Source organism: Cucurbita pepo, chromosome 9, assembly GCF_057944985.1.
Source record: "Cucurbita pepo subsp. pepo isolate OVF chromosome 9, ASM5794498v1, whole genome shotgun sequence".
NCBI lineage: Eukaryota > Viridiplantae > Streptophyta > Magnoliopsida > Cucurbitales > Cucurbitaceae > Cucurbita > Cucurbita pepo.
The window spans coordinates 3,059,930-3,079,219 of record NC_141806.1 but is presented as its reverse complement, the minus strand read 5'-3'; the positions used below and the strand labels follow the sequence as shown (position 1 = coordinate 3,079,219).

The 19,290-nt window shown below is 35.7% G+C and overlaps 2 protein-coding genes across 3 annotated transcripts; both read left to right on the top strand.

Annotated features, from left to right (window-relative positions):
• Nucleotides 1-94: 94 nt before the first annotated feature.
• On the top strand, nt 95-999 carry LOC111787159 (uncharacterized). The gene has a single exon (XM_023667272.2). The coding sequence runs from the start codon at nt 188-190 to the stop codon at nt 734-736; it is 549 nt and encodes a 182-aa protein (XP_023523040.2). The 5' UTR covers nt 95-187; the 3' UTR covers nt 737-999.
• An 8,048-nt stretch (nt 1,000-9,047) lies between these two features.
• Nucleotides 9,048-18,261, top strand: LOC111801690 (katanin p80 WD40 repeat-containing subunit B1 homolog KTN80.4). 2 transcript variants are annotated; one of them, XM_087126984.1, is made up of 19 exons: nt 9,048-9,310; nt 9,619-9,898; nt 10,151-10,281; nt 10,684-10,801; nt 10,944-11,170; nt 12,319-12,421; nt 13,145-13,215; nt 13,340-13,414; nt 13,511-13,654; nt 13,763-13,985; nt 14,173-14,922; nt 15,243-15,302; nt 15,384-15,502; nt 15,741-15,869; nt 16,275-16,349; nt 16,452-16,564; nt 16,808-16,924; nt 17,007-17,075; nt 17,454-18,261. In XM_087126984.1, the coding sequence occupies exons 2-19, from the start codon at nt 9,871-9,873 to the stop codon at nt 17,515-17,517; spliced, it is 2,616 nt and encodes an 871-aa protein (XP_086983110.1). In that variant the 5' UTR covers nt 9,048-9,310; nt 9,619-9,870; the 3' UTR covers nt 17,518-18,261. The 2 variants fall into 2 exon arrangements, with proteins under 2 accessions (XP_086983110.1, XP_086983111.1); XM_087126985.1 differs by lacking the exon at nt 9,048-9,310 and adding an exon at nt 9,343-9,506.
• Nucleotides 18,262-19,290: the final 1,029 nt, after the last annotated feature.

Genomic DNA, 19,290 nt, shown 5'->3' with positions numbered 1-19,290 from the left:
TGTGGACTGTGGACTGGGAATTTCTGAAAAATTAAATATTTATCCAATAAATATTTATTGGAAAATATCCAATAAATAAATCAATATCATAAAATTAAAGGGAGAGGAAATTTCTGAAAAATATTAAAAACTCTCAATAATATATATAATTCCTTCCTCGGCGTGCGACTCCACCGGCGACGCAGAGATGATCAGTATTGCAAGCAGTGTCGGCGTGATACCATCGCCGGTGACGGCGTCAGCGTCGGCGGTCGCTCGTCCCGCCTGTTCTATTACGACGGTATCCACTAGTGTTGATGTCAAATCGTCCTATTCCTCGTCTGTTAGTTCTCTATCGTCAGTTGCCGCTAATCCTTTCAACTGCTTGATTAGAAGAGGGAGAAGAGTTTGTAGCGAGGTTACAGTCAAATCAGATTCCAGAGGTTCCTCTTCTGCTACTGTTGTTTCGGCGGCGGCGACGTCATTGTCTGAGGAGGAGACTGGCGAAGCAGCTGCTACTAGAATTGGAGCGAAAGTTAGGGTTAAGGTACCTTTGAAGGTGTATCATGTTGCTAAGTTGCCGGAGGCGAATCTTGAGGGGATGGAAGGAGTGGTGAAGGACTATGTACGCGTTTGGAAGGGGAAACATGTTTCTGCTAATCTTCCGTATAAGGTGGAGTTTGTTGTTCCGGTTGAAGGCCGGCCTCCGGTCAAATTCGTCGCTCATCTCAAGGAGGATGAATTTGAATACGTTTAATCAGGCTGATTGAATCTCCAGACCAAGGCAATTACTGTTTTTCCGATTCCGAACTCCTTTGTGCAGTATTATTATCAACCGTTCAAGGTTTGATCCTCTTCCATTTACATCATTTACTCTTTTGCCTTGTAATGTAGAAAATGCTCGAATGTTTTTCCTTTGAGCTGCTTAACTTTCTCGATTTTCTATGTGGCTCTGTAAAATAATTGAACCAAGAGGGAAATTTAGTCATCCAATACATGTCAAATCAAATGGTTTCAAAATGGGTTACTCGTGTATAGCTGTTGTTTCTGTTGGATGATTAAAGTCTCACGGCTAATTTAGGGAATGATCATGGGTTTATAAACAAAGAATACTCTCTCCATTGGTACGAGACCTTTTGGGGGAAGCCCAAAGCAAACCCATGAGAGCTTATGCTCAAAGTAGATAATATCATACCATTGTGGAGAGTCGTGTTCGTCTAACATGGTATCAGAGTCATGCCTTAAACTTAGTCGTGCCAATAGATTGGTAAATCCTCAAATGTCGAACAAATGACTCCAAAAAGAAAAAGAAGTCAAGCTTCCTTGAAGGCACGGAGGCAGTCAAAAAATGACTAAGACTCCAAAGGAGTCGAGCCTCGATTAAGGGGAGGTGTTGGATGATGAAAGTTCCACATCGGCTAATTTAGGGAATGCTCATGGGTTTATAAACAAAGAATATTCTCTCCATTGGTATGAGGCCTTTTGGGGGAAGCCCAAAGCAAAGCCACGAGAGCTTATGCTCAAAGTGGATAATATCATACCATTGTGGAGAGTCGTGTTCGTCTAACCGTTTCAACCTCTAGTGTGAAGATAAATGCCTACTTGATTCTTGTGACTGCTGCAGTTCATGTTTTGCTTTGAATAAGAAATTTCAGTGACTAATTACTGATGAGGATAAGAATTAGTGGGAGGAAATAGGAAGCCTTACTTTAGATGATTATTAAGGGAGTATAGACTTGAGGTATGGAGTGAGTACCTATTTCATGGATCATACTTGGCAAAGAAGCACGAATAGATATAGAGACACAGACACTACACGACATGGACACGGAAAGACACGTTTATTAAAACGAAGCACGAATAGATATAGATACGAGACACAGACACTACACGACATGGACACGGAAAGACACGTTTATTAAAACGAATATCATTTTCTTACAAGATGGAAATTGTGTCAATGAGTTGATTCAATTATATGCTTAAAAAATTAGTTTGATTTCTTTTGCTCTCACATTTATTATTTTTGTGGTATATTGTTATGTGTCTACTTAGTATGCTTACAAGGTGTTCAAATACGTGTCTAACAAATGTCGGACCCATATTGACTTTGTACGCTATTGTACTAACAAGTTGAATAAGTGTAAGAGTGCCAGAAACATGGTTCTTAAATACTGGGTTATTTGTTAATATGATTATTGTAAAAATTGTTGTAGCTACTTCTTGCATTCTGGTTTAATGGATGGTTGATTAGGTAGTTTTGAGTTGGCTTGGTCCAAATTGAACGGTGAGAATCCCACATTGGTTGAAGAGGAGAACAAAACATTCCTTATAAGGGTGTGGAAACCTTTCCCGAGTAGACGTGTTTTAAAACCTTGAGAGGAAGCTCGGAAGGGAAAGCTTATAGAGGACAATATCTGTTAGCGGTGGGCTTGAGCTGTTACAAATGGTATCAGAGTCAGGCATCGAAGGTGTGCTAGCGAGGACGCTGGGCCCCCAAGGGGGGTGGATTGTTAGATCCCACGTTGGTTGGAGAGGGGAACGAAACATTACTTATAAGGGTGTGAAAACTTCTCCCTAATAGACGTGTTTTAAAACCTTGAGGGGAAGCCCGGACGAAAATGCCTAAAGAGAACAATATCTGCTAGCGGTGGACTTGGGTTGTTACATGAACTGATTGTGTGAAGAGTTTCACAAAAACCAATTGAATTGTACCGATAATTAGCCTCATAAGGTGTATAATAGGCTTGTCGTTACATCATACATACATTTAGAAAACTTCTGTAGTAGAAACTTCTGATTTCTTTCTAGTGCCAATTTGTTGCCATTCTGTAGTAGAAACTTAACAATGAATGCCTTTGTCGTATTTATTGGAAATGGAACGGCCCAAGCCCATTGCTAGTAGACATTGTCTGCTTTGGCCTTTCCTCTCAAGGTTTTTAAAACGCGTCTGTTAGGGAGAAGTTTCCACACCCTTATAAGAAATGTTTCGTTCCTCTTTCTAACTGATGTGGGATCTCACAATCCACCTCCTTCGAGGTCCGACATCCTCGTTGGCACTCGTTTCCCTCTCCAATCGATGTGGGATCTCATAATCCACCCTCCTTCGAGGCTCAACGTCCTTGTTGACATACCATTTGGTGTCTAGCTCTTTGGGCTTTCACTTTCGGGCTTCCCCTCAAGATTTTTAGAACGCGTCTCAAGGGAGAGCTTTCTACACCATTATAAAAGAATAGTTCGTTCTCTTCCTCAACCGATGTGAGATCTCACAACTGGATTGTGTTTTGCTATCATGGAAATAATTGCAATTTGCATATTGTGCACGTTATTTTATTTAATAACTCTACATGATGACCTCTGCCATAGCTCAAAAGAGCTCAAGTGATGAACATGAATGACTCTAGATGAGATGAAAAAATGCACCCTGCAGATAAGAGTGGGGAGAGTTAGAGGTGTTTTAACGACCTTACTCGAAGATGATTTGTTCTATAGTCGTACAATATGGACCCGAGTTCTAAAGTTAGAGGTGTTTAAGGATGAATCTCATTATGAAGTTTGGGGACAAAGCCCCTAAGATTGCTGAAAAGCATACAAGAACTAATTTGTTGTTTTCTTGTTGAAAGCTTAATATGTTTTCTTAGTGGAATGAGATGGGTGTAGAATTTTATACATCTTTGCATGCTTTTGATCTCCTGCATTACATTAGATAAGCGATTCTCAAATCTCTCTACCAGCATGACATATTTAATAAATTTTCGTCAACATAGATTGTTGCAAATTTTCAGATTTGTTGTGTGAAGTATCAAGTTTTCAATTCTAAAGAGCGTCCTTCGTCTTTGGTCTTGGTCTTTGTTAAGTGTCACGGTCATGCTTGTCCAAGGCATGTTGTTTATGACTACATGTTGGATGTCCCGGTCATGCTTGTTCGGGACGTGTTGTTCATGGCCGCATGCCCATTACAAACCCCATTTTACATGCTTTCATCTTAGATAGGTTTTTACTATTTCTTGCTGTGTCAATAGGGGGGTGTATGACTGTTCACCAAAATCATGTCTACACCCGTCAGGGCTAAAATGTCCCAAAATGTACTATAGGAAGATACGATTAATCGTCAATTCTTCCTACCCTGACTTATATGCTATTTAAGTTATGATGTTTCTTTATTTGGTTATAGCCATATAACGATGTCTTCTATTCTTTTCAAATGTATTTCCTTGCTCATGTTTTCTAAAACATTTCTCACCAACGTGATTTGAGGTTCGAGCATACGCTGACGTTGTCCGCAAAGCTCGAATTTCTCACGACTGACATATTCGTTGGGTTAGAACAAGTGTCACACAATCGTTATCCTACGGCTACAAGAGTGCAATTGTGACACTACACATGAAACTGATGGCAGAAAAAATGAAACTCTCAAGGTTGACAAAGGGTAAGTTATAGAGGTACATTCCATAGCGTAGTAGCGTAATTTAACCTCGAGCTTAGCGGATGTCGTATGAATGCCTGATTAGTTGAGTTGAGACAATGAAGAACAGTCAATACTTGAGAGAAACATCTGTTTTCATTATTGCCTTAATCTGTAGCAGTAGGAGCATATGGTGTTATTTACCATGGTTTGTTTTGTTGATTTTACCATGTTTATAAGGAAAATAACCTTTGTCTGACAAGTTTAACCACTTCATCTGACATGGGTTAGAAATCATTTGGATTGTCATTTTAACTGATGTGAGTTGGGTAAATTTCTTGCTTCAATATCAATTCATTTCCCCAATGAAGACCTTTAACCTTCATCAACACCTAATTATATTCATGAAGGTCGGCTCTTATTGTTGCTAAGCTCTCCTCGAAAATTAGTTTTCTGTCTTCATGCACGATCTCGTATATGAGAATCGGAGTTCGATATAGAGACGACCTTCATGAATATAATCAACATTTAGGATAATAATGTACCTATGAGGCTATCACAACGAAAGCCCGATAAACAATGGAGGAGATGATATAATTACAGAAGTGTAACAGTCCAAGCCCACCACTATGGTTCGATGCGTATTGTCGTAATCCTCACGATTTTAAATCGTGTCGGTTAAGGAGAGGTTTTCACATCGTTATAAGGAATGTTTCGTTCTCCTCTCCAACTGAGGTAGAATCTCACAATCCACCCCCCCTGGGAGCCCAACATACTCGCAGACACACTGCTCAGTGTCTGGATATGATACCATTTGTAAATAGTCCAAGTTCACTGTTAGTAAATATTGTCCGCTTTGGCTCGATGTGTATCGTCGTCAGCCTCACGATTTTATATCGTGTCTGTTAGGGAGAGGTTTCCACATTCTTATCAAGAATGTTTCGTTCTCTTCTCCAACAGATGTGAGATCTCATAATCCACCTACCTTGGTGACTCAGCATCTTCGTTGGCACATGCTCAATGTCTAGCTCTGATATCATTTGTAACAGTCCAAGACTACTACTATCAGATATTATTCATTTTGTCCCGATATGTATCGTTATCAGCCTCACGATTTTAAATTGCGTCTGTTAGGGAGAGGTTTCCACATCCTTCTAAGAAATGTTTCATTCTTTTCTTCAATCGATGTGATATCTCACAATTCACACCCTTAGAGGCCAAAGTGTCCTCGCTGACACATTGTTTAGTGTCTAGCTCTGGTACCATTCGTAACAGTCCAAGCCCATTGCTAACAGATATTGTCCACTTTAGCTTAATACGTATTGTCGTCAACGTCACGATTTTAAAACGCGTTTGTTAGGGAGATGTTTCCACACTTATATAAAGAATTCTACAAAATTTGTTATAATTAAAATACTTATTATTAAAAAAATAGAATCAGATAATTATATAAAATAATTAATTAGGACAAAATTATTTTCAAAATATGACATTAAAGCAGTCCAATAAATAAATTTGATCTTAAAATTAAATATTATTACATTATACAAAATGATTTAAAACACTTAGGGTTGGGCGAGATTCTTGGCTGTCAGTTGGTACAAAATGTCCAAACCTGTACCAAATATCGTCCACCACCTTTTATGATGAAATAATGTTATGTTTTTGCACTTTCATGAAAGAGGTCCCTTGTGAAATGAATGAACCAACCAATTTGTCTCGTTTGGTGCGGATTAGATCCGTGTCATTTACCCTTTAAGCGTTTAATTTTGAAAAGAAAAAAACGTCGTTTTAGTGTTTGAGAACTGAAATCATCGCAAAATTTTATGATATTTGAAAATGACTAAAATACCCTTGTGTTATTGCTGTCGGTAACCAATGGTTATCGTGCAACTACTGTTGCCGCCGACCATTAGAGTAACTAACGATCCATCTTTTGTAATTGGCGGCATCTCTAAGTACCGTTTTCGGTGACCACTTTAGTGACCCTTCAGGTTTTGTAATAATTTAGCATTAAATATTTTGAGTGTCTGAGCAAACCAAACAAACTTGTGTAACAAGTTAAAGTTTGATCTAATTGGAGAATTGACCCGATTTTTTTTTTTTTTTTTTTTTTTTTTTTTTTTAAGTATAGAGTATTTACAAGTTCAATCTATGTATTGACTTTTTGAAAGCGTTTTTATGAACTTAAACTTCGAAAGATACTGAACTGAATTCTCTTTCTGATGTGAATTCTGATGTCGATCTAAATGAATCATTCTTGTCACGAAAGCAATTAAGCCCATCTAACAGGTCTAGGAATGGCGTCAGGCGAGGGTATCTAGAAATGTCCATTTTACCTGTGGGGTCGAGGACCATCCCTGAACGGGGAGTGGATTCCCTGCTTTAATGGAGAATACGGGAAGGAGTGAGAAACATTATTTTCCCGTTAGATAAATAGAGCTAGAACATGATTATATTCCTCGTCCCCGCCTAACAAAAATATATTTTCAACATATATTAAAAAAATATACACTTTTTGGTTATGCTAAATAAAGAGTTAATTTTGAGATAATTTTGAGACATTGATAGTAATATATAATATCAAAATTAGATATTTTAAAAAAAAAATTAAATAAATATTATATTAAAAAATGAAAACCTTAAAATAATTTTTTTAAAGAATAATAAACAAAGAAAAATTATTCACGAGAGACCCGACTCTGCAAATTTCTCGCGGGAAATCTCCGTCTCGATCTCGACAAAAATAAACATCAATATTTGAACACTTATTTTATTGGTTCGAGCAAGGAATTTAAATCCTCGAACACCTTTATTTATATCTATTTAATCAAATCATACTTTAAATTAAATTAAATTAGATTAAATCTTATAATACAGTAATAATTAACTTAATTATTGAATGTTTGTTATATGGTTTCAATTATTCATTTGTCACATTCAAACAATATCTCTGGAAAGCGCTTTTTATGTGGTGCTTATTTAACATTATAATAAACCATACAATATAATAAAAATAAAAATAAAAATAAAAATAAAAGTAAAAATAAAATAAAAGGCTCAATATTAATTTTCCAAAGTGGTTGTGATTTTCCCCACTAATTATTAGAGTTTCCAATCACCGACATTATATATATTTTTTAATATAAAAAAAAGAAATTATTTTGAAATTCAAAAAAAGAGAAAAAAAAAAACAAAGTGGAATTTGTGTGGGGTCCACAGAGGAAGATGGTGAGATATTTTTGTTTAATTTTAATTTAATTTTATGTGGATAAACATAAATAAAGTTTAAATATATATATTTTTAAAAATAAAATGGGTAAGTTGACTTTTTTTTTTCTTCTTTCGCTAGCACTCGTTTCTTTCTCCAACCGATGTGGGACCGCCGCCAAACTCAGTGTCCTCGCTAGCACTCGTTTTTTTCTCCAACCGATGTGGGTCCGCCACCAAATCCACCCTCTTTGAGACCAGCGTCCTTACTGACACACCGCCTCATGTCTAGCCCATTCGAAAAACAGCCTCCTTGCTAGCACATAGTCCGGTGTCTGGCTTTGATACTATTTGTAACGGCCCAGATCCACCGCTAACATATATTATCCTCTTTGGGCTTCCCCTTAAGGCTTTAAAACGCGTCTGCTAGGGGAAGGTTTCCACACCGTCATTAAAGGGTGATTTGTTCTCCTTCCCAACCAACGTGGGACATTACATAAAATTATAAAATTATCGAATTAATTAAAAAAAATGATTATAAATTATTATAAATAAAGTAAAGAAGAATTTGAATAAATGAGTGATTAAGAAATTAGTAAAGTTTAATTGTAACAAATATAATAATAATAATAATAATAATAAATTAATTAATTAATATATATAAAGTTTAATAAATGCGTCAAAAGGCATTGGGAACAAAGTGGTGGGTTAACGGTATTGCCTTTTCATAAATTTTAAATTAGAAGAGGAGGGAGAATAGTTCTTTTGCAATTTAAATTATTTGTAAAAAATAAAAATAAATAAAAAATCAATTTTCCCTGAAATTAATTAATTTTTATCCATAACTCTAAAATTTAACCCCAAATTTAAATTTATATGAGATTAAAATTGTAGTAAAAATCTCTTAAAACTAGTTAATTTTAATAAATTAACCGAATTTAATTTTTTAAAACTTTATTAATTTTGTTCTAATTATCTTTTATGTTTATTGAATTCCTGATAATTTTGTCATATTTATTTAATTTTAAATTATAATTTGAATTTAATTTTTATAAATATATATATTTTTAAAAATCACATTATAAGAAAATAATATCTATTAAAAAAATTCAAAATTTAATAATAAACTAATAAACTAAATGGGCCATTAGATACAAGTGGCCCATTAAGGTTTGGGCTGGCCCATTAACCTCTGCAGGGAGCAGTCCGTGGCGCGTCGCTTTCACGCTGACCAAAACCGCTGCTTCTTCATTTTTCAAAAAAATGATTTATTTATTTATTTATTTTTACAATTTCCCTCTCAGTGTTTCCTAAAATTAATTAAACAAAAAGAAAAGAAAATTACAATTAATTTTTAAAAATTGTTAATAATTTGAATAAAAACAATATGAATATTTATTTATTTATTTATTTATTAGTTGGGGGAGGGAGAGGGAGGGGACACGAAACGTGAAAGCGCCTCACTCTCTTCTCTATCAAATTCTTTTTTTTTTTTTCTTTTTTTATTATTAATTTTCATTTTGAAATTGAGTTTTGGGTTTCTGTCCTTCTCTGCCTCTCTCTCTCAAGGAGCTTTTTACTTCGGCGGGATATATGGCCATGGCGGTACCGTTGTAGGTGGAGGAAAGCGAAGTGTTTATCGACGTCGTCTCCGTCGTCTCCGTCTCTTGAACTCTGGCCGACGCTTGAAACTTCGAATTTCGTGTCTCAAATACTGTACTGGTTCTTTCTCTCGCTTGTTTTCGTGTTTTGAAATTTGGTTTTGGATTTTTTTTTTTTTTGCTTTTTTTGTTGCGGTTTTTGTTAATGTGTGTGAGTGTGGAGGAAGATGAAGGTAGCATGAGTTGGAAGCGTAGCGTGTTGTGCTTTTTTCTTGACTTGCTTGAAGCAAACTGAGGAGTCTTCTTTTCTGGTTTTCTTCTTTGCTTGTTTGTGTGTGTTTTCTTTTTCTATCTTTGATCTGGATGTTGGAGGTTTCTTGATTAATTTTTTTTTTTTTTTCCTTTGGAAATTTGTGTTTACAGTGACGTTGCTTGGTGCTGGGAGCGGTGGTAGAAGAGTAGGTGGAGTTTGCTTTTTGAGATCTAAGATGTTGCAGTGGAGATCGTCGGTTCTTGGAAGTAGTTGATGAAGCAGTGTCACTAATTATTGCGCTATTCTCGGATTCAAATTTTTTGGGAATGTGCGCAGTGGAATGCCGCTGTTGCAATTTCAATTTCTAGGTTTTCTTCGCGCTCTGATGCAATTGTGGACCTAAATTCTTTCTTATACATGCCATGACTACCAAACGGGCGTACAAGCTACGTATCCTTTCTCAATGTCCCAGGGTTCATCTAGGGATTTTAAAATCTCAAAATGAAGTGTTGTTATTTCGACTCGATCTGCTTGTATTGCCTTGTTATTTTCGCTTTGCGATTTTCATTTTCGTATCCTCATCAGATCTCTGTGTGAGTGCGAATCTTTTGAGTTCATGGCTTGCTAATTAGAAATGGCCTGCCTTACAATTGGAGGCCGGGGAACTCTCCTACCAGTTTGCCTTAACAATTATTTATACAGAAGAATTTGTGGCTCATTCTTCCGCTGTGAATTGCCTGAAGATTGGGAGGAAGTCATCTCGTGTTCTTGTCACAGGGGGTGAAGATTTCAAAGTCAATCTCTGGGCTATCGGTAAACCCAACGCCATACTGGTATGTTTCATTTTCTGCCGTTAATGGTTTCCTATTCTTCACCTCGGTTACAGTAGAGTACAGAGGTTGTGCTCTATTAATTTCTTCTCAAGTTAACAAAAATATCCTTCGACAAGCCAATTATTTGATGTTTTTCTTGCACTTCTAATATTTCTTGTGATAAAAACAACATGCAATTAATTTTATTCACAATTATCTCCCCCCACGTCCAAAAAAAAAAAAAGAAAAAAAGAAGAAGAATTCCATGCGCACTGTGGTAAATAGGATTTAATAGATACAGATTAGGCTATTTTAAGTTCAAAGAACATTGATGCAGACTCGCTTAAACCAAGTACCTAAAGGTGCGGTGTTTGTAATATCATTTTTCTTTGCACTTACGCTTAGTTGTACTTTCACATCCAGAGTTTGACTGGCCATACGAGTGGAATAGATTCTGTAAGCTTTGACTCATCAGAAGTATTGGTAGCTGCAGGGGCTGCTAGTGGCACAATTAAGCTTTGGGATTTGGAGGAGGCTAAAAGTATGCTTTCAATTACCTCAACATATTTCCTTCATCTTTATTGACAGTTTCCAATATTGTAATGTTGATTTCCTTGGATAATTGTACTGTGGAGTTGACTTGTATCTTTCATTTTCTGGATTCCTCCTGTGATATTTCCTAGTTGTTCGAACACTTACTGGTCATAGATCCAATTGCATTTCTGTGGATTTTCATCCCTTTGGGGAATTCTTTGCTTCTGGATCCTTGGATACAAATCTTAAGATATGGGATATCAGGAAGAAAGGATGTATCCACACATACAAAGGTCACACTCGAGGGGTCAATGCAATCAGATTTACTCCAGATGGTCGTTGGGTTGTATCTGGTGGAGAAGACAACACGGTGAAGGTTAGAAATCGTTTTCCTTGTAGTTCAGTTTCATGATATCACTGTCTTTTTTTGGAAGAGAGTAGCAAGTTCTTTCCCGATCAAACCTATGGAGCAAGTGTAACCATATTAGTCTCATTTCTCATACCAGAAAAAATATTGACCTTATTAACCATTTTGTGATTTGTTTTTGGTCCTCACTAACAAAGGAGTCCGTAATACCTTTCCTTCATTAGCTCTTCTCTGTATTTCCCCTGGTAATAGAGATAGTTTGGAGCTAGGAATCTAGTCCCCATTCTTTTATAAATATCTAGTAATGTTGTTTATACAATTTGTTTATTTGAATTTTTTTCCTCGATTATCTTCCTAGAAGTGTCTAAGCATTGGGCACAAACGACTTTGATGTATTGCTTGGAGCCAAGTGAGCTGTCTTGTACTAGTGTTTCATAATTTGCTTAGATGTGCTCACCAAGGACAAGTCGCTTAACACTCTGACTGTTTTCTTAGTTCTTTTTTTTTCACATGCCTGCCGCTCTCTAGCCTTTGTCCTCTTTAGCTGTTTTTCTCCTTTATTTTACCAGCAGGTGATATTCATGTGCTTAAATGGTATATGTTTGATCTCTTATATATATCGAATGCTTTAGTTCAGTTAGGTTTGTACATCACTTTGTACCATACACACCTAGCCATGAAGGAGCTTGTGTGTGGAAAAACATTGGTCTTGTTTTTGGTGTTTGATGGAGAAGAATGAAACTATTGATAGATGGTGATTTTGAGTTTTCATTGTGTTGGTTTAAACCATCTCCTGTGAGTTCTTTTGTTGTGGGTTCTTCCTTTTGACTTATTCACTGGGTTTTGTGGCCTATGTGGATTTCAGCCAAATTGGGTCAGTTGTGGGCTTTGTTGGTGGGAAACTATAAAAGATTAGTTGAATGCAAATTTGATAGTGCTTATCTTATTGCTTGTTGAGTTAAATTTTTAGTTTTTGAGTTACATACAGTTTTGATGTTCTTTTTCTCTATTGTATAAATTGTATTAATAATTGTATATTTATTATGTAATTTCTAGAAAATTGGACATTTTATTCTCATGCAAAATCTGTAATTTTATTTTCATCGAATTATCGTTTCCTATTAAAAAGAGCCTTCTAATATATCTTATTTTAACAGCTCTGGGATCTGACTGCTGGAAAGTTGTTGCATGATTTCAAGTGCCACGAGGGTCAGGTTCAGTGTATAGACTTTCACCCTCATGAGTTTCTGCTGGCCACAGGTTTGTTATGCACTTTTGCCTTTGTCTCTCTTCTCCTCTCTCTTTCTTGCCCATAGAATCATTAACAATATTTGAAGAATGTGTAAATGCTTATATATTTCTTTCTCATCGAGAAAGAGGGAAAGAAAAATGTTTGTTCTCGACCAGTTTGAATGACAACCAAGCTACAAGGGTGTTTTCTTAATACCTCCCTCCCTTTCTACCCTGGGATACAATAGTGTTTGTAGTTTTGATCTTTTTTTCATTTACAGTTGGGCAGATGGGGCTCCTTTTTCGTATTTTTGAACACATATTTTTCTCTTATTGTTTTATTTTATTTTTCTTTCTATATTTTAGTCAAGATACAAGAGGAGGTATCTAGCCACCGAATTGAGATGGTTGCCAAGGCCCTCTGGGAACTTTCATCAAACGATGTTTTATGTAGCCTTACTAGTCAAAGATGGTCAACTTGTCTTAATTCAAGTTTTCCAATTTTCTAATGTAATGGCTTTTTGTCCAAGTATGAATATGAAAGTACAAAAAGACGATGAGATATTCCATACAAGGAGAAAAATAATTAATTTTGTATCAGAAAGAAGATTTAAATTTCATTGCAGTTAGTGTACTGATATGAAAAAAAAAAAAACAATTGTGTGAAAAATTTAAATTAGCTAATTTTGCATATATGAAACACTAGATCTGCTTGTTATTAAATCCTGTCTTAATTTTCTTTTTGTCGATCAGGTTCAGCAGATAAAACCGTTAAATTTTGGGACCTGGAAACCTTTGAGTTGATTGGTTCAGCTGGACCTGAGGTACTTGTCAAATGAATTTTTATTTCTCTGGCGTTTGAATAACTATACGTAAGGGAGAGCATTTTTGTCGATGACTGCCTTTTATTTTCTTCTGAGACATCTCGTATTCTTGTTTCTGTGTCAGACCAGTGGAGTCCGTTGTTTAACTTTTAATCCTGATGGGAGGACACTGCTTTGTGGATTGCATGAAAGTCTGAAGGTAACTTTCTTTTTTGTGCAAATGGTTTTTCATCTCTATAGAACAACATCTTTTTCAATTTTTGTTTCACATTTATACAATGGTGCTACGTAATAGGTTTTCTCATGGGAACCAATACGATGTCATGATGGAGTGGAAGTTGGTTGGTCTAGGCTGTCTGATCTTAATGTTCACGAGGGAAAACTTCTTGGCTGTTCATACAATCAGAACTGTGTTGGAGTGTGGGTTGTAGACATTACGGTACAATGATCCATACGTACTCTGTATAGAGAAAGGCCATTTTATTCTTCCAGGTTGTTTGCGTTTCTTTTTAACTCATGTAATTTTGTTTCATTGCCTCTTGCACAGCGTACAGAGCCCTATGCAATTAATAACGTTAACAGATTAAATGGTCGCTCAGAACCTAAATCCAGCAGTAATCTATCACTGCAAAATGAGAACAATGCCAAGGCTAATTTTGGTGGATTATCAGTATCACAAACTTCTGATCCACTATTGAAGGAAACTAAAACATTGGGAAGATTGTCAGTTTCTCAAAATGCCGATGTCAAGGATCCAAAACCGTTGTCATGTAAGTAATTTCCTTATCTTGTCTTTTTTGTTGTCATTTGTAGGATTTCAATATTACTTCTTATTGTTACTTTTTAGAACTACCCGTTGTATTGAATTATCCTTTTTTATTGGCACAACCTCTCCATTTATAGAACATGGAGTCTTGGAGTATACATCATTGATTTTCTTTTTTGTACTGATTGAAGCCACAGGAAATGGGCCAAGTACTCCCCAAAGGGTCAGTTCAAATGCTGGCCCAAAGGCTAATTCGGTTAGCTCGGTGGCAGTACCTAATGCAGTGGTACCAAAGAGAAACTCTGTGAAGGCCACTTCAACATTCAACAACCCTATCTTCAATAAATCAGATGTGATACCTGTAATTGTACCCAGGACAAATTCAAGGCATGAGCAGGATGATTCTAGAAAGGAATTTGATGTTGCTGGAAGAGCAATGCCACTACCCAGGACAAATTCAAGGCATGAGCAGGATGATTCTAGAAAGGAATTGGATGTTGCTGGAAGAGCAATGCCACTTCCCAGGACAAATTCAAGGCATGAGCAGGATGATTCTAGAAAGGAATTGGATGTTGCTGGAAGGGGAATGCCACTTTCCAGGACAAATTCAAGGCATGAGCAGGATGATTCTAGAAAGGAACTTGATGTTGCTGGAAGAGCAGTTCCAGCACCATTGCTATCAAAAACTACTGATACTAATAGGAGGTTTCCAAGTGGTAGAGATGAAGTTGATAATTCAACCATCTCTATCCTTTCTGAATCCAGAGGTTTGAAGGCTGCTGATATGAGCAACATTGCAGATAATAGGAATTCCTTGCATGGTATTGGTTCAATTCAAGGAGTATCTGCTCCACAGAAGATTGTAAAAGAAGAAAGACATATTGGATCTGGTAAGAATGAAACAGAAACAAAAGAGTCAACGGCAAGCTACAAACACGAAGGTATTATCTGTTACATTATGTAGTAACCATTTTATATCATCAATTTTCAACTTACGGCAGTTGCTACCTCACTGATGAGTCTATTATCTGTTAATTTAGTCTTTTGATTTATGTGATTTCATATTTGTTCATACTCATTTGATTGGAACAACTGACCATGTTTATGATAGGTTGCGGTAACCATGTTGCATGTTTATTTGGAGGTTTTTTGGGCTATGATCATGATGTCATTTGCATGTCTTTGTTTTGGCTCGCCAGTTTTAGTCTATCAACATACTTTTGATGTTCTCCTATTTCTTTGTGTTCTCTCTTTTTTCTAGATGAATCTCAAGGGCATAAAATAAGCAGAGATGGAGCTTTTCCAGAAGCTACAAGAGGAGGTTTTGTCATATTTAGTTATTGATTTTTTTTTCTCTTGACAACAACTGACGCCTTACATTTAAAAAGTGGTTATGTTTCAGGGAGAATGCGTTCTCGTGTAGATTGGGAGAAAAGAGAAAGAGCTAATTTTAGCCGGTCAACATTTAATGCCTCCCCTGGAAGAGCAGCTGCATTGGACAGTCTTCCACTAAATAACGGGGTATGACCTAATTTGAATTGAACTATTTTTCTTGTTCGTAAGTGTATATCCCTTTTCATGACCGTACTATGGCCAAGAACTGGTACATTACGACGAGTTGTAACTTCCTTGAAATGTGATTGATTGTGGATTGTGAAAATAACTGTGACTAAAAAGTTAATGACATACTGATTAAAAATTTTGAACTCTCACGGGGTCTTACTCTTTTGTTCTCTTCTTTAATCCAACTTTTTTACAGAGAGGTTATCGTCGATCTCCGGAGAAGGAAACAGTAGCACCTACAAGCGATGAGGATATCATAGCAAATGTTCTACAACAACATGATCAATTCATCAACTCGATGCAATCTCGTTCAGCAAAATTGCAAGTAATGACAGCCTTCAATTCTAAACCAACACATGCTTACGTTTGCAAACAATTAACTCGTATTTTACACATTTATCATGTTAAATGCATCAGCAAAATTGCCTGTATGAATAAATTTGTATTACACTTTTGTTAAATTCTCATCATTATTTTAGAACATAATGGATAGAGTTTTTCAAGAAACTTTTTGAGGCCTTACTTCACTTGGAAAGTTACATGAGTTGGCATTGTCGAATCAGAGTGTAGTATTCATTAAAGCGTAAAAAGCATTATTGCTCAATTCGTGTAACATGTAATCATGAGATTCTCGACATCTGCCCGCTGGCTTTGTTGTCAGTCGCTTGCTGCAGTTGAAGTTTAAGCTTGATGATGATGTGCACGTTTTTGCATCTTATTCTTTTTATAGGCAGTCTATAGATATTGGGAAAGACATGACATTAAAGGGGCGGTGTCTGCGATGGAGAAAATGGCTGATCATGCAGTAAGTATATCTTGTTCTTTGAAGTGGAATAAAGTTTTTTTTTTTAATTAGTATTTTCTGAGTTTAGCTTCTTTAACTCGGATCGGATTGCTGTTGATGCAGGTTGCTGCTGATGTAATTAGTATTTTGACCGACAAAATTGAAGTCATCACTCTGGATATCTGCTGTTGTATTCTGCCAGTTCTTTCTAGCCTCCTTGAAAGTGACTTGGATAGGTTTCATCTCTCTCTCTCTCTCTCTCTCACGGGCTCCTGCACACATTCAAAAGGGCTACACCTGCAAATTTCCATATTTGATAAATTTTTTCTATGGTTTTCGGTTTTGAAAAACTTATTTTGTGACTTTAAGGCTGTAGACTCGCAAACTTCAGACATTTACTTGAATTTGAAGCTTTCTTTTTTAGACAAAAGTTGAATTACTCATTTCATTTCATTTCATTTCATTTCCTGGAACTATAGGTTTTTGGACATCGCTATGGAAATGCTTCTTAAGCTGGTGAGGACGTTCGGTTCGGTGATTTATTCAACGTTATCGGCAACTTCATCTGTCGGCGTAAATATTGAGGCAGAGCAAAGGTATCTTACAACTTTTTTCTTTTTATTAGTTTAGAACTTATTTAGATATCATGTCTTGATTGTGTAAAATGGGCGTTTCTAGGTTGGAGCGATGCAATCTCTGCTTCATCGAGCTTGAAAAAGTCAAGCGCTGCCTGCCAGCCCTCATAAGGTATCTCTAACTCCATCTAATTTATAGCTTGAACTAAAAGCACTTTATAACTAATTTTAGAAGCACTAATTAAAATGCTCTTAAATAGCATGGTCTTTTTAGAAAAGGACACTCATATAACCTTCCAAAATTACACACTAAACTCACACTCCTCTATTATATTAAGGTATTTGAATAAAAAAATATTAAAAAAATTACACAAACAAGTTTTAGAAATATTAAAAAAATTATCTTTTACTCGATTTTTATTTGCGAACTTCAGAAAACACTGTTAATGCACACCATTTCTGCATGTTTTTTTCTTTTCTTTTTCCAAAACTTTATAAACTTTTGGGACAATTATGCGATTGCGGTACCCTTATTTTTGTTTTGGCACAGAAAAAGGGGATCGGTAGCAAAGTCAGCACAGGAGTTGAATCTCGCACTGCAGGAATTTCAGTGACAAAAGAAGAATAAGGAGAGTAGAGGACTTTTAGTATCCTCTCCGTATGGGTTGCCTTGAGAGAGAGAGAGAGAGAGAGACAGAGAGAGAGAGAGAGAGAGAGAGAGAGAGAGAGAGAGAGTTCCCATATTGAAGATTGAAACACTCTTTCCTATGGAACAATCTGTTGTGAGGGTGGTGGGTAAAAGAGGTAAAACGGGAGCTCTGCTGTTCTTTGAGAGAATGTGCCATTTTCCCATAGCACATGATCTCTTCTGTTCGAACGAACCTACTTTCATCCTCCTCCTTCGGCTTCGCCTTCATCTTCGCCTTCATCTTCATCTTTGGTCGATAGAAGTAAAAGTATGTACAGGGCATTTTTATTGACGACTGGCTAATTCTGCACATACCGAAACAGAGAAAAGCTAATGTAGTAGGAGTTAGGAGTTTGGTTCGAGTTTGGATTTGAATTTGGATTTGGATTTGGATGATTTGGGTTTTGGAGAACCGTCATCTCATAAACCACCTCGTTTCTTATATATGTGGTGAAGGAGAGTGATTCTATTTTTCTTTCTTTCTTTCTTTCTTTCTTTCTTTCTTATGGCTAACCTATTTTACCCTCTCTTTTCTTTTTACCCTAATTGTTGTACACACCATATCTACCTTCTTTCTAACTCCAACTTGTTTCTCAATATTTTAGTTGTGCTGTATTTTCGTATTATGTTTATATATGTCTTTGTCGACCGAGACCCTTCTTTCTTGTAATATCTGTCCGACAGATCGATCTCGTGTATTATGTTTACACTAATTTTGATTAAATCCGAAAAATTATCTGTTTTTGGATAGGCTTGAGAAACTTTACCAGGAACTATATTATTATTCTTAAAAAAAAAAAAACATATATTTATAGTATATCAAATTTAATATAATTTACTCCTATCATATACCTTATTTTATTTTCAAAAATTAAAATTTATTGCAAAATAAACTAAAAGATTAATAAAAATTAAATTAGTTCTACTCTTTAGTAATATCCCGTTAGTCACTTTTATCCGTTGAGCGAGGGCCCTTCCACCCGCCCTCTCTTTCTTTCAAGAGTATTCGCGGCATGTTACACTAGACAGGTTATTTTCTAGACAACCTTGAACTAAAACGGCTCCTTAACAGGGTGTGAGCAATAATGGAGTACTGATTAATTAGGCCTTAACAAGTAAACTAGTGTTCCATTAGAACTGTTTAATAATATATATATACACATACATACATATATATATATATATACATATATATACACATACATACATATATATATATATATATATATATATACATATATATATATACATACATATATATATATATATATATACACACACATATATATATACACACATATATATATATACACACACATATATATATATATATATACACATATATATATATACATACATATATATATATACATATATATATACACAAAAGTAGACCTTTTTGTAACTATTTTTATATTGATATTTAACATCTAGAAATTATTTGATTCATCTAAACAATTGTTATAAAAAATGGGATTCATATCAATATTATTGGTATGGGACAGAAAAAAGAAGATAGATAAGATAAAAAAAAGTTCAAAATTTATTAGAGAATGTGACATTTTTAGGAAAGCTGCTATATAGGTAAGGGGCCAATTTAGAAGTCCCTTTCTCATGGGGGTGAGCGTTGAGGCCAAATTTTCAATTTTCTAAATGCAAGAGATTCTCCACCTAACGCAATTTAAGGCTAAGAACTTCC